The sequence below is a fragment of the Epargyreus clarus genome, unplaced genomic scaffold (genome assembly GCF_041222505.1).
Source record: "Epargyreus clarus isolate Ecla_fem2 unplaced genomic scaffold, WU_Ecla_fem_2.2 ptg000035l, whole genome shotgun sequence".
NCBI classification, from domain to species: Eukaryota; Metazoa; Arthropoda; class Insecta; order Lepidoptera; family Hesperiidae; genus Epargyreus; species Epargyreus clarus.
The window spans coordinates 6,709,538-6,725,215 of NW_027332240.1; the positions used below are offsets into that span (position 1 = coordinate 6,709,538).

General features: G+C 34.6%; 1 protein-coding gene across 3 annotated transcripts in view; it reads right to left on the reverse strand.

The window, feature by feature from the left end:
• The window catches only part of TfAP-2 (transcription factor AP-2), a 91,600-nt gene that overhangs the window by 55,092 nt on the left and 20,830 nt on the right, over positions 1 to 15,678 (reverse strand). The window contains exon 2 of one of the 3 annotated variants that reach the window (XM_073092069.1): positions 13,831 to 13,949. The exons of 1 other annotated variant lie outside the window; for it this stretch is intronic. In XM_073092069.1, the coding sequence (XP_072948170.1) occupies positions 13,831 to 13,893 (63 nt within the window). In that variant the 5' untranslated portion in view covers positions 13,894 to 13,949. Of the gene's footprint in view, positions 1 to 13,830; positions 13,955 to 15,678 lie in introns of all 3 variants that reach the window. One more of the 3 variants, XM_073092070.1, reaches the window with a different exon arrangement.

Here is a 15,678-nt window from a genome sequence, read left to right on the forward strand (position 1 = left end):
TTAACCGAATAAATAAGAGCATTGTCGTACTGCGGTTCGTTTAAACAGTGCGCTGTTTACTTAACATCTCAATGACGTGTCCTGTCGGAACTGTCAGCTTTGACGTGTGACAGATGATACTTGTGTCTATTTAGTCTGTGATTTTAGCCACAGATACTAAGAGCACTAGTGGTAAGTCCTGGGATTGCCTGAATTAGATCGAATGACTAAAAATAATCATCATAATATTATTAAAGTTTGTATTAATTAAGCAGACTTTTATAATTGTTTACTATCATTATTTCCCGAATCTTTTCTATAAATAATTATATGAGATATAGTTGAGTGGAAAAAATATGAAAGCATTTTTGTATTTTATTCTACAATGGGATAACGTATTATTATCTTAAAAATATCTTCGATTATTTATTTCTTTGTAAAAAATGTCAACGCAAATATAAGTATGTACCTATTGCGGGGAAATTCTTCGGAAAGTTCTCAGAATTACCTGAACTTTAGTTTCTAACTAGACTTAGTCAACAATATAAAATATATCTTAAAACCTAAATTAAAATGTGGCGTATTTTTGTAAGTAATTAGATCTCTAAATTTAAGAGCACTTAAAGTCTAGGTAAACAGTAATAATATAGGTATCATACCAATGATCTATCTAACAAAAAATCGCAGAGAATCGTCCTAACTTTGTTAATTAATAAGGTCAATAAATAGACATGTTTTTTTTTATAAAATGTTAAGTTTTTTTTATTATAATATAGGCGTAGCAGACGAGCATACAGTCCAGCTGATGGTAAGTGGCTACTGCCGCCCATGGACATCTGTAATCAATCCCAGATAGGATTAGATATTCCTACCTGAGGTCGGCCACAGATGCGCCGCTGCCCCTGAGGAGTAAGCTGGAACGCCTCGGAAAAGTCTGTCTCCCTTACCACACCCTTCAAACCGGAACACAGCAGCGCCTAACACTGCTGTTATAAGGTGGAAATAGGTGTGGCGGTGGTGCCGCCGGAGTCGAACCACAAAGGGTTCTACCACCTTCACAATGGCAAACGAGAAGACATTCCACTTAACGTAAGCCCACCTTGGGGCTCCAGTACCCTTAGTATGAGTTTTTACGTTTTAACAAGAATTACTGATTTTGTATTTCTTTACGTATTTATTACATTTCCAATCAGCGCCCCTAGCGGACTGTATCAGAAATTCAGAACTGATTCATAGTAAGGGTACTAGTCATACTAAGGGTACACATCCGTCTATCCCTGAGGACTAAATTAGAGCGTTACGTCTCTAATCAAATCTTATAAATATTTTTAATGTAAAATGTTGATAAAATAGTAACTATTAATGAATAATAAATATTTTTCATTCTTAGAAGCAGCAATCATTAATTCCATCTAATGTTACATCAGCGCTATCTGAACAGGATTGAACCCGGGACCCTCAAAATAAATTTAGTTACAATGACTACACGATTCATTAATTAAACCTCTTTTTAATATAATTAATATAAAGTTTTGATGAGTTAGTAACTATTTAACTATTATTCATTAATATGTATTCCACCTGACAGGATCGAACCTGGAACCTTCGTGTTTAACGCTAGTTGCTCACAAAATTAAATAATTTAACCGAAGCTAAGATCTAACTGACCATTTTCAACATATTAATTATGGATTTAGCAATTAATTATCACTTGCTAAAACGGTGAAGGAAAACATCGTGAGGAAACCTGCATACCTGAGAGATTTATAAAAAAAAAACTCAAAGTTATGTGAAGTCTACCAATACGCACTTGGCCAGCGCGGTGGACTATGGCCTAATCCTTTTCATTCTGAGAGGAGACCCGTGCCCAGCAGTGGGACAGTAATGGGTTGACGATGATGATGAATTATGGACGAGTATATTTTTATTCGAGGGATCTCTAAAACGGCGTAAAGTTGAGCCACATGTGGGCAACCTTTACCCAAAATGCATTATGAAGTTTACATTTAAAGTACATGCTACACTCTCGCCGAAAGGATTTATCTTCTTGAGGCTTTATCTTGCAATCAACGATGAAAACAGGATCGCGGCATTTGTGCATTGATAAAAATATTTGGTCAAGTGTGAATCGATCTCGTACATTGAGGGATCCGTAACAAAAAAAAAACATTTATTTTTTATTTTTTTAATGTTTGACATCTGACGTGCAAAGGGTTCGATCCCCGGCCAAGACATATGAATGATGAATTTGCATATCTGTTCTTTTTAAATTAAAAAAATGTTTGAAAATAAAGATTTTAAGAGAAAAGTGTGAAATGAGATTTGGACTCTAGTATAAAGAATGTCTTTTCGCAGAAATAAATGCGAATTCCTGAATGAAAAATCACATGTGAACATTTAAATGGCTTCATACATATTAAGAATCACCGGGTTTCTTTGTTAAATAACAGATAAAATCTACCTACTTCTCAAAATCCCGCCGTACAACCAAGTCGTCTCAGTCAATTTGGTTGTACGATCAATATTTAGGTTAGGACCATTAATTGTGTTTAAAATATATTTCGCGCAGCTTTTATCTTACGTATTCTTTTCAAAAGATAGATAAATATTAAATGTCAGTGACCATACTTGTACGTTACCCAATTGCTGGCAATATTTTATAATGGCCATTTTATGTGTCATTAATTTATCGCATAGGCAAGTAAAAAGTGTATGTACTTATTACTTTTAACACTTTTTCTTATACCGGTTTATCCATTATCTACAATGTTAAGCAATTGACGGCCCTAGCAGGCATTCATCATCATCAATCCATTATTGTCCCACTGCTGGGCACGGGTCTCCTCTCAAAATGAGAAGGATTAGGTAGTCCACCGCGCTGGCCAAGTGCGAATTAGTAGACTTCACATACCTTTGATTTTATTTAGATTTTTCAGGCATGTAGGTTTCCTCCCGATGTTTTGCACGCTACCCCTGAGAACTAAGCTAGAACGCCTTGGAAAAGTATGTTTCCTTTACCTTACAAACCTGAACAAAGCAAAGCTTAACACTGCTGTTATTAGGCAGAGATATTAATACATAAACACTAAGATATAATTTACTCTGTCTGGCCCGGGATCGAACCCGGAATCCTGTGTCAGGTGGCCGCTCCGACTCGGGTAATCAAAATCATAACCAGTTTATTTTCCTTATCATCATTGCAAATTTCAAAATAAGTTACTACTAAATTCTCAGGAGCGTTTTCTTCTCCGTATACGGAAAGGTCAGAGGCGTAGTCGTAAAATTTCATCTGTTTATTGATAAATGTTAAAATCTGACCCGACACCCGGTTCTGCATTGACTTTAACCGCTGTACGAATACAGATGAGTTTTTAAAAAACAAATACTTTTTGTAAACAATTTCTTTTTGTGAAATTGTTTTTTTTAAACATTTTTGACACTAAATAACTTTACTTTTTATTGAATAACTTAAAGTACTTTTAATTGTTAACGAATTTACAGAATAACGAAGTTTGTAAATCACAATTAAACAACAATACTGGCGACGTAAACAATAAAAGCAGTGATAGTGTAATGGTTAAGAAACTCGGTCTCTCGAATGAAGGGTCCGAGGTTCAAATCCCAGGCACGAACCTCTGATTTTTCAAAGTTATGTGCGTATTAGAAATTAATTATCACTTGCTTAAAACGGTAAAGGAAAACATTGTGTGGAAACCTGCCTCCTGCTGATTTGAACCTCGGACTCACTATCGAGAGGCCGAGTTTCAGTATCACTCACATTGTAATTATTATCACTGACTTATGAAGTAAATTTAATTATAAGCTTCTTTCATATTTCGTTATTTATTCTTCTTCTACTATATGCTATCCCTTAATTTACACTTGATTTTATATATTAGTAGGTAGTTAGAGTTTTAATTATTTTGCACCCTACCTATTATTCTAATTCATACCCTCTTCAACTCTTCACCCTAAGGTTGTCTGGAAGAAATCGCTGTTTAGCGATAAGGCCGCCTTTTGTGTCGTCCAAAATTGTATGTTTTTTATTTTGTGTTCTACATTTGGGTACAATAAAGAATATATTATTATATTCTTATAATAAGAATATCTTATATATAAAATTCTCGTGTCATAATGTTAGCTACCGTACTCCTCCGAAACGGCTTTACCGATTTTCACCATTTTATATGCATATTCAGTACGTCTGAGAATCGGCTACTATCTATTTTTCATACCTCTAAGTGTTAAGAGTTGTTCACCCTTAACATTTTTTTATTTATATGACAACACAACGTTTCCGGGTCAGCTATATTCTTTACATTATTAAGTCTACAGGGATATAAATAAATACATATAGATTTGAGTCGGAATCCCATTCAAACAATGATTCGTACAATTAGACTATCACTCTTAATACGTCCATCCAACCGTAAGTGATTCCACACATCATGTCATCCGAAGCCCGTCTGTAACTACTTTCTAATAAAAGATTAATCTCCGACCACTTTGTACTATGCGCCGTCGAAAACTAACTACCGTGGCCTTATAATTGTAAATATTTGATTATTACTGATGTTAAATCAAGTATAAAGAGTTATATGAATATATCTTTGTCAACTCATTACTGTACCACTGCTGGGCGTCGACTTTTTTTTTAAATTCCGACTAGTGAACACTAGTAAAAAAAATCTTTTCCTTTGATATTTTTTTTCGCTGTTTTACCTTTATCTACAGTACTTTGTACAAACATGAATACTAGAAGAATCTACCTGCGTTTCACAATAAAATATTTATTGAAAAACTCAACTGAAAAAATTGTTCATTTTATTCGGAAAATAATTTGGGGCCAGGAGGCCTCCACTCCTTTGTTGCCCCAAGGCCTCTAGACCTCTAAATCAGGCCCTGGGTCTACTCGAAAGTGGAGTTGCTTAGGCCATAGTCTATCGCGCTGGCCAAGTGCGGATATATTTAAGGTATGCAGATTTCCTTTTTTTAAAGGTGCTAGAACCCTTTGTAGTTCGACTCCGGTGCATGGGTTTAAAGGGTGGTGAGGGAGACATACTTCTCCGAGGCATTCCAGCTTAGACCTAAGGGGTAGCGGCGCATCTGTGGCCGACCTCAGGTAGGAATCTAATCTTTATTAATTTATTTATCTTATCTGGGGTTGATTAAAGATGTCGTGGGTGGACGACAGTAGCCGCTTACCATCAGGTGGACTGCATACTCGCCTGCTACCCCTATATTATATAACTAGCTGACCCGGCAAATTTTGTACCGCCTCAAAATCTATTTATCAAATATATTTCATATAAAATATAGCCTATGTTACTCGTGGATAATGTAGCTTTCGAATGGTGAAAGACTTTTTAAAATCGGTCCAGTAGTTTTTGAGCCTATTCATTACAACCAAACAAACAAACAAAGTTTTCCTCTTTATAATATTAGTGTAGAAAAAGTATAAAGTTAGGTATAAAGTAGAATTATAGAATTTCTAGTTTATTAAACATCTTGTCTTACTTTTTGATCTGAGTCCAAATAGCCTCAAATTTTGTAGCTTTCGTAATTAGACCCAATCGAGCGAAATAAAAATGGAATTCATCTTATCGTCGTGAGTAATCGCAGCCACTTTTTATCTCTTATCGCTACACAAATTGCGAAACTAAGCGTTTTGAAATAATACCGAACTCAGTGTAAGCGATAGGCGATAAATTATTTTGTATACACCGAGCTTTTAAGGAGTGATTTCGGAATAAATATGTATTTGGGACTTGCTGTTTTTATTTTGTCTAGATTTTTGTGTGACATTGTAAGATTTTTAGGCATGTATTTTGTACGTGTGATAAAATGTTATTTACCTACGTTAAATTTATATCAAACCGTGCTTAGTTTTTTCTTATTTTAATGTGATAGAGTTATACCTGGGGTGTTACTATCTCTTAAAACAATATCATTTTAATCATACATTGAAATTTCGTATCACGACCTCGTTAAAGTAAGATTGTTTTTACAATATTATAATAAGCAGTTTTGTATGATGTCGAAATTATTCATAATTTTTTTTGCAGGATTTTTTAAGCAAAATATGACAATTTCAGTTGGTATGATACAATGGATAAGCGAAAAATGGATAAGGGTTTAAGTTTGTTCAACTGCGTATGACTGAACACAATCAAGACCGTGGTGCGAAAGAGATGACACTAGTTTCGATGTCTCGTTTCCTCTTGGATAAGGAATAGACAAATTACTCATTCTTTTACATCACCCGGCAGGAATAAAACAAAAATGTTTTAACGAGGTCGTGGTACGAAACAAAATAATATTGAAATAAAACTTTCCTGAACAATGATCTTAGTTTTTTACATATGTTCATTGATGGCAGTGACCATTTACCATCATGCACGTTGCTTAAAAAATGTCACTCATGACACAGTTTTTATCTATATTGGCATTTGTAACAAACCGTTGATTATCCATATATTCTACTTAAATTCCCATGTTGAGTAACTTCAAATATTTTTTAATACCAATGAATATCTACCACATTTTCAAGTTCTCTATATACTATCACGGTGTATATTTAGTCTATGGTCTAGCTAGTTGCTATAAATAGTGTCGTGAATGCCAGCAGATGGCAATCACTACGGAAATTCGATTGTTGCGAGTTTATAACAGATTTGGGTTAGAATAGGGTATAGCTGTTCATACTTTATATTAATGTAATATTTATGACTCATAGATATTGTTTGATATTACTATTTACTACATAAGCAGTCATAGTGGTGGAAACGAGGTGTCTGAGGTTCAAATCCTTCGCACGTACTTGATTTTTAACAAGCTTTTATTCAAAGACATGCGTATTGGAATTATTTATCACTTGCTTTAAAGATGTAGGAAAACGTTGTGAGTAAACATGCGAACCTGAGAGATCTTTTAAAAAGGTAATAAAATAAATTCTTAGAAGGTATGTGAAGTCTACCAATTCGCAATTGGCCAGCGCCGCGGACTATTAAACAACCATGTCCACTATTTTGGGGGTTTAATTTTTTCTGTAAAGACCCTAAATTTTCTCGTAGTACAAGATTTAGATTTATTACTTTGCGAAATAATTCTTACGTCATTTCTTTTTCTGTCTATCAACAACAGCTTTGACGCTGCTGTGTTTTGGTTTTCAAGGAAGTGGCAAGGGACATTTTGACGAGACATTATATTTTTTTATTTACAGGCCAACGCATCTGTGGCTGATCTCAGGTAGGAATCCAATCTTGGATTGCTTAAAGATGTCCATCGCCGTGGTTACTCACTTAGGAGGACTACATGCTTCTTAGTCCACGTCTAAATATAAAAAATATCCTGTCATTCAGACCTACCGTAAAACATTTATATACTTTTGAAATAAAAAACTATAAGTATATTTTTATATTTCGGTGTCATAAAAAATCGTAATATGAGCTTAGAAAAAGATCTTATGTCAAGATAAAGTTTTGAAAATATGTCATTTTTATCTTCGTAAGGATAATGTTAATTCTAATCCAAAGGTTATCTATAATCTATTACTAATTTATCTTTTACATTGATACTAATGGCAGGAAAAAATGATTTTTTTTATATATTTTGTTGAAACGTAACGTAAACATGTGAGTTGTATTCAAAATAGTATATTTTCACACATTAATTTTAGAACAAGTTTAAAAATTATTAGAGCTTAAAGTTTAAAAAATACCTACGGATAGGTACTTCAATTTAATAAAATAAAATGATTTAAAATGTAAAAAGACGATGCTATATTATGTTTATGACGACCCGCGTGGCGGAGCGGTCACCATACCGGTCTGACGCGCAAAGGGTCCCGGGTTCGATCCCCGGCCAGACAGATACCTAAATGATGAACTTAGATTCCTATTTCAGGGTCTGGGTGTTTGTGTATTTGTCTATGTGTGCGTTCATGGCACCCACGACACAGGTGATCGTAGTGTGGGGCTGTGAGTGTAGAAAGCGTTTGTTAGCGTTTGTTTGTTTTAGGATAATAATTGCACGTATATACGCAAATTTATAAAAAATGTAGAGATATATTTTGGATATTATTTTTGAATGTATAATACAAGTAGTAGTATGTAGGCATAGATTTTTTTGCCTACTCTAGCTATAGGTAGCTAGTAGTAGTAGTAGTAGGTACATATTTCATTGTAATTGTATTGAATTATTAAAATACTTGTACTTGTAATTATCTATAAGATGTATATCAGATGTGTCCATTGAATGTGTATATACCTATATAAAATCGTGCCGCGAACATGCAAGATGTGGAATGAACTTCCTCCTGAGGTATTCCCAGAGCGCTTATCACATTGGGCTCTTCAACAAAGGTGCAATAAGAGCTTTCGTTCAAAGCCGGCGATGTATTGGCAACTCCTGGTGTTGCAAATGTCCTTAGGCGACGTTGACTACTTTACATCAGGTAGCACGTCTGCTATATCGTTACGCAAATATAAAAAGGAAAAAAAACAGTAGTACTCACTTTATCTGCGTCACTACCATCCAAGAATTCCCCATTTCTCTGCACTTGTATTTCTCCATTTCCTTTTTCATCCATCCTTATGTCATCTTTCAATTTCAACTCATAATCCAATCCACTATCAAGTGTCAACACAGTTCTATCTTCACTATCATTAGAATCTATAGATTTCATTTCAATTGAATTACTTAGTTTATAATTTAGTTCATTTTCTGGATTACGCAGTTCTAACCGAATTGTTTTATTCGATTCCTTATCGATATCTTCAGATTGAATGATATAATTGACGCTTTCTTCGTATATCTTCGACAATTTTCTTTTTCGATTCAAATCGGTCTTATCGATTTTCGGTTCAGTTTTTTTCGTGTAATCGTCAGATTTCTTTTTAATTATTATGTTCTCGTTAAAAATGTCGTCGACAGTTAAGTTTTGTTGCGTCATGTCCGGCAGGTTGATTTCGTGGATTTTGGTCATGTTGTACGGTCGGACGGACCTAATTGGTCACATTGTGAGCTGGGGGTTATCGCTTGCCATTGTGAGTTTAACACGGTCTAAGTCATCGACAGATCATTATCTATCGAGGCATGCTGACCGCTATCCCGACCAGTGAAGCTAGAGCCCCGGCGCGCAAAGAGCGTCTTACTTTAAATCGATTTGTTCAAGATCAGTTCTGTTGGTCGGCTCTATTGTTACCGCATTGGGCAACTATCGTGAACTTTTACACGATTATTGTACAGCCATTACGATTCGTATGAGAATTCTATTTTCTTTAGATCGATGATTTTCGTGCTATCCCTGTCAGGGCGCCGCAACTATCTCGTTCTATCAAAATGATGTTATTGTTTACTCGCCCCGTTATTGGTATAGGAAATTGATGTTCCTCCAATATGTGATTAGGTTTGATTAGATCGGTATTTTCTTAACTATACACCGTGAAATAACTTTACATATTTCACCTATAACTGTTTCAAACAATTTTATTTTCACTGCGAAAAATCGTCATATCTATTAGGTATATTATCCAAGATCCGTTCGTTACCAAGTCAACACACACAAACACAAAACAAAACACGCGCGAATCAGTAAAAAAAATGTCGTCCCAAAATCCGTAAAATGTAACAGAGATCGAATTAAAAGCAATAATTAAATTTCCCGCGCAACACGTGCGCGTGTCGCTCGGGGCGATCGCATTGAGTGCGCTCTCGCGAAGATGGAGGGAGCTTGAACAAAACTTGAATTCTTTTCTCGGAAGCTCGTTACATAATTCAGCTTATGCTGACGTGTTGTCCTTATATTTGTAGCAAGCTTACTATGTATTGTCGATCATACGTGACAATTTATTCGCTAGACGTCCAGGCGCCAAATTGTAATTATTCGGTGACAATTATTCATTATATTGACTGTATTATATTTCAAAAGCATTACTAGCCTGTTTAGAAACTCAATAAGGCTTTCAATAAAGGATCCGCGGTTTGAAACACATCTGATTTCAAAGTTATTTTTGTGTTATAAATTAATTATCACTCGCATAAATGGTGAAGGAAACTGTAAGGAAATCTACATATCTAAGAGTTCTTAAAAAGTTCTGAAAGTGTGTGAAGTCTACCAATACATCTAATACGCATTTGGTACGCGCGATGGATAGTGATCTAATTACTTCGCTAAATTAAAGGAGACCTATGGCTAGCAGTAGGAGAGTAATGGGTTGCCGACAACTATATTTAATAACGACATAAATTTCAAGTTAAATATATTGGAAATGAAAGACAAAACTTGAATTCTTTTCTCGGAAGCTCGTTACATAATTCAGCTTATGCTGACGTGTTGTCCTTATATCTGTGGCTAGCTTGCGATACGTGACTAGATAAAATGACAGTTCTCTAGACGGCCAGGCGCCAAATTGTAATTGTTCGGTGACAATAATTCATTTCATTGATTGTAGTATATTTCAAAAGTTTAGAAGCCTGTTTATAAACAACAGAATAATTCATTTTATTGATTGTATCATTTCAAAAGTAATGAACTTGATTAGGAGCTAGGCTTTTTAATAAAGGGACCGAGGCTCTGATTTTTCAAAATTATGTTTGTATTAGGCTTGCGTAAACGGTGAAAATTGTGAGGAAACTTATACCTAAGAATGACAAAGAATTCTTAAAAGAGTTCTCAAAAGTGTGTGAAGACTATCAAAATGAACTGGCCAACGCAGTGGACTGTAGCATAAACCCTTCTCACTGAGAGAAGATCCATGCCCAGCAGTGGGACAGTTACATTTTGACGACGATCTAATTTGAAAACGACAATAAATACTCCACTCAAAGATGGGGTAACTAACAACCAAAATCTCGAATTCATTTCTCAAAAGCTCATTACATAATTCAATATTAGCCAACTTATATACATATTTACATAACTATATGACATATTGGAAGCCTAAGTAGATACGTGACAAGATAAAATTGTCAATTAATGTTCGCTAGACGCACAGGCGCCTGTGATTGTTATTGTATCGGGCGACAATAATTCCTTTTATCTATCATGCTCTTCGGAACGATACCAGACTAATGATAACTAATTAACTTATTTATACGCTTTCTACACACACAGCCCCACACTAGGATTCCCTGTATCGTGGGTGCCATGGGGACACACAAAGACGAATATGTTTGGGCATTCGTAGACCCGTAACAGATATTTAAATACAAATTCAGATATCTGTCTGCCCGCGATCGAATCCGGAACCCTTTGCGCATGAGACCGGTATGGTGACCGTTCCGCCACGCGGGTCGTCGAAATGTAAAGTAGATATACTAACACCAATACGTGTTTCGCTCCAAAATGTAAATATTCGCGACCTCTTCCTCTCCGATGTACCTACTTACCTAACTTATATTTTAATAATAAAAGCGTGTTAAAATTTGTATCAATATCATGAAATAAATTTACATGTTTATTTTTTATAATATAGAAGTAGCAGACAAGCATGTAATCCACATAAGTGGCTACCGGACATCTGTAATCATCCCCATTTAAGATAATATTCCTGCAGGTCGGAAACAGATGCGTCGCTATCCGTGAAGACTAAGCTGGAACGCCTCGGAAAATTATGTCTCCCTTACCACCTTTCAAACACACAGCAGCGTTTGACACTGATTTTTTTTTTTCAAATTCAAATATATTTATTTGCAAAAACATGGGTAAGACATAAAATAACAGTAAAGGTATATAAGTTCGCCAAGTTCCACCTGTCAAGGCATGCAAATTTAGAAATTGTGATTACAAATAAATTCGAATAAATTATTTTTATAATTTAATTATTAGAAGAGAGATATAATTTAATTTATTAACGTTAATTATAATCTTTTATTATAGCAGTCTTCAAAAAAATCTTTAATACAATAATAGGCTTTTTGTGTCAAAAATGTTTTTAGTGATTCTTTAAAGTCAAATTCACTTTTACTCTTGATATGAATAGGTAGAGCATTGTATATCCTAGGGATAAAAAAGGATACCCATTTTTTGAGACGGTTATTATCTACACTATCTAATATTATAAAGAGGAATACTTTGTTTGTTTGTTTGATTGTAATGAATAGGCTCAAAAACTACTGGACCGATTTTAAAAATTCTTTCACCATTCGTAAGCTACATTATCTACGAGTACCATAGGCTATATTTTATATGAAATATATTTGATAAATAGATTTTGAGGCGGTACAAAGTTTGCCGGGTCAGCTAGTCATAGGTACATAAAAAAGAATACCCATTTTTTGAGACGGTTAAAAGTAATAATAAGAACTAGCATCGGTCAATCTCAAGCGGCGTAGTCCGCGATTGTTTCGACCGGTCATTAATATTGCATCTTGATAGCATCAGATAAGCTAAGTAACGTTGAGCAACTGTGTTGGTTTGGACGACGGGTTTAAACCGCTATCTTGTTATGTAATAAAAGTAGGACATTGTATGCATCCCTTAATGATAGAGTTTGGGTAAAAACGGAACCCTATTAATAAGCCTCCGCTTTCTGTCCGTCTGTCACGGGGCTCTATCTATATAATATAGATATTTGGCATTTTTACAGAGCATAAAGGTGTAACGATGGCCGCTATAATAACAAATACTAAAAAAAAAATTAAAAAAAAATGTAGTGGTACGAAACCTTGGAATCCGACTCGCACTTGCCAATTTTTTTTTTTATAATATAGGAGTAGCAGACGAGCATGCAGTCCACCTGATGGTAATTGGCTACTGCCGCCCATGGACATCTGTAATCAACCCTAGATAGGATTAGATATTCCTACCTGAGGTCGGCCACAGATGCGTCCTGTGGCCGGCCTCAGGTTCAAACCGGAACACAGCAGCGCCTAACACTGCTGTTATTAGGTAGAAATAGGTGTGGCGGTGGTGCCGCCGGAGTCGAACCACAAAGGGTTCTACCACTTTCAATTATTTAAATCCTTTCTAAGCACCAATAAACCTTTAAAACTCTACAGAGCAAGTCGATATTCCAAGATTGCGTATTAAGATATTCAAAAGATAAGGTGGGCGTTTCGGGTCAAATTGAGGCTTATTGACATGTCAACGAGTTGGTTTTGGGTCGATGACTCTACAGACCACTCGGGTAAGGTTGTCTAACGATACTCACCACCTACGGATCACTTGAAGTTCTAAAAGTTGAAAGTAGGTACCTAAGTTTGAAAAAATGTTTTCGTTTTCTGATGTCTTGTCAACGCCTACTAAATTAGGTTAATTATTTCTTGTACGTAGTAAGAATGAATTCCTTAATACAATCCTACCTACAATTTAAAAAAAAGTAAGTGTATTGCATTTGTTTTAGTTTGAAATTTTATTAAATATAATGATAGGTAATTAACATTTTTGACTAAAGTACGTAATTGACTTATCGTCACCCATACTAATAATTATTCATACAAGATGATTATTCATTATAAATATTATACTTATAAATCTTTATAAAAAGTGCACTCATTAAGAACATTTAATTTTATTCACTTGTTTTAGAAATGGAGAACAGCGCTATCTAGTGTCGAGTAGCTGTATTACATTTGAACGTAGTCTGCAACTGAAGCATGAACTTTCTAACTTTTCCAATAGATGTCGATGTAAGTTGTTAAGTTAAATTCCTTTTATCCAACGCTTATAATTAACTTTATTAAACTTATGATAATAAAATAAACATTTTATACGATTATTGATTGCAATTTCTCATAATTTAAAGCAATTTATTAAAAACTATATATAACTGATATTCCCATCGGACGGACATCAGCGCCATCTGTTATGCAGTAGCGGTATTAATAAGAAGCTTTTACAAAACTTACCCAGGTGGCGTTACTATCATTGGACGACACAGCTTGGAATGTGGGGACGCAACGAAAAGTCATTTTCTTCTAAATATTCTACTATTGGTCAATATTTACACATGAACCTCTTCTCACAGCTTACCTAGAACAAAACAAAACACATACTTAGTGATGCAACTTCGAGTGGGTTCAATAATTACATGAAAATTAGTCTTAATGACCTCCCGGCAGCTATACTTATATCCTCTTTGCTATGTGCCTCTTTGTGAGTAGTTTTAATAGCCCTTGCACAAATGGTAAATATGCAATTACCCTCAACTAAGAATTTACTCTCACCTGAGGATTACAAAAGGTCAAAACAAATTAAAATAGACAGAGTAGCATTAGACAAAGTAAGTAGGTTTTTAAGGTCTACCTACTACTTAATAGTTCACTATGTCACACGTACTACTATAGATTAGTAAAGATTACTCACTCCTAACAAGAAAATGTACCCAGTTTTGAGAATTGAAATAGTTGCGTAAAAAAGTTTTGCCACGTCTCCGTGCTAAAATGTCCCTAAAATATTTGAAATTACTATTATAAATTATTTATTTATTATGTAAATTGCGCAGTATTAGTTATTTATTCGTAAATCTTCTCTAAAATGTTTTTATTTGTCAATAATTCAAAAAAAGAACTTACTATAATAAGCCATTTGCGGCTTCATTCAATTTCAAGGCGGCGAAGTATCTTTACTAATCTTAAATCTATGGATTACTCACTCCTAACAAGAAAATGTAACCAGTTTTGACAATTGAAATTGTCACTGTCATTTATTTTCGTTTTTGAAAAATATTAAAAAAAAATAGTTTTTAGATCATTTACAAATGAAACGATATTTCTCCGCATTTGTTCTACGATTTTGTGTTTTTACACCACTTAGCTTAGCATTGTTCAGTGTAAATTACACCAAAATAGCCATTAAATGGCAGACAGAATTGTCAGCCGTTTAAGCCATTAAATGGCTTCCTTCAGTTACAAGGCACTTAGATATCAAGGCACCTATCTATGCGTACTACTTAAAAAAACGAAATTCTAATCTTCTAATTATCATTTTTTCTAGGCTATCACTGCTTAACATTATTTCTTTGAAAATCAAATCAAAAATCTTTAAATCTTGATATAAAATATCATAGTCATAGAAGATGGGGTGCAATTATCACATCGCTCTATATTGACGGCGCGATAATTGGCGCCAATTACTCTGTCAAAGTCGTTCGATAAATCAATGGTGTCTAATTTACGAGTAATGCATAATGCTATAGGGATGGCGATTATTTTCATAAAAAATGATCGATTCTTGAGTCGATTCGAATCGAAGTGCAATAAATCGATTCACAAAAAAACGAGGTCCATAGAATCGATTCTTCAAAAATCGATCTGAAAAGTCAGACAAAAAGGGCGAAGATAGCGTCAAAAAGGACAATCAGAAAAAATCTATAACACATTCAATCAATTTCGAAAATATCCACATTCGATTTTCTAGAATTTCTCCATTACTGGAGATCGATTAAAATAATCGATTTTTTGACCCAAAAGATCGATTCTTCGTTTAATCGATCTCAGATCGCCATCCCTATAATGCTGTTTGAATTAGTGGTCGATTTGAATGGCTTTGGATAAAAAGTTAATTGTGAATTGGAGAAGGAATATGTGGCAAGTAATGGAAGAGTTCAAATAGGAATTATAAGAAGATCGAATTTCAGAATGCGTACTTAAGTTTATCTTTGACTTTTCATGCTAATTAAGTACAGTTTTATGTTATATACCATGATCATAGACTAGTAAAGATACTTCGCCGCCTTGAAATTGAATGAAGCCACA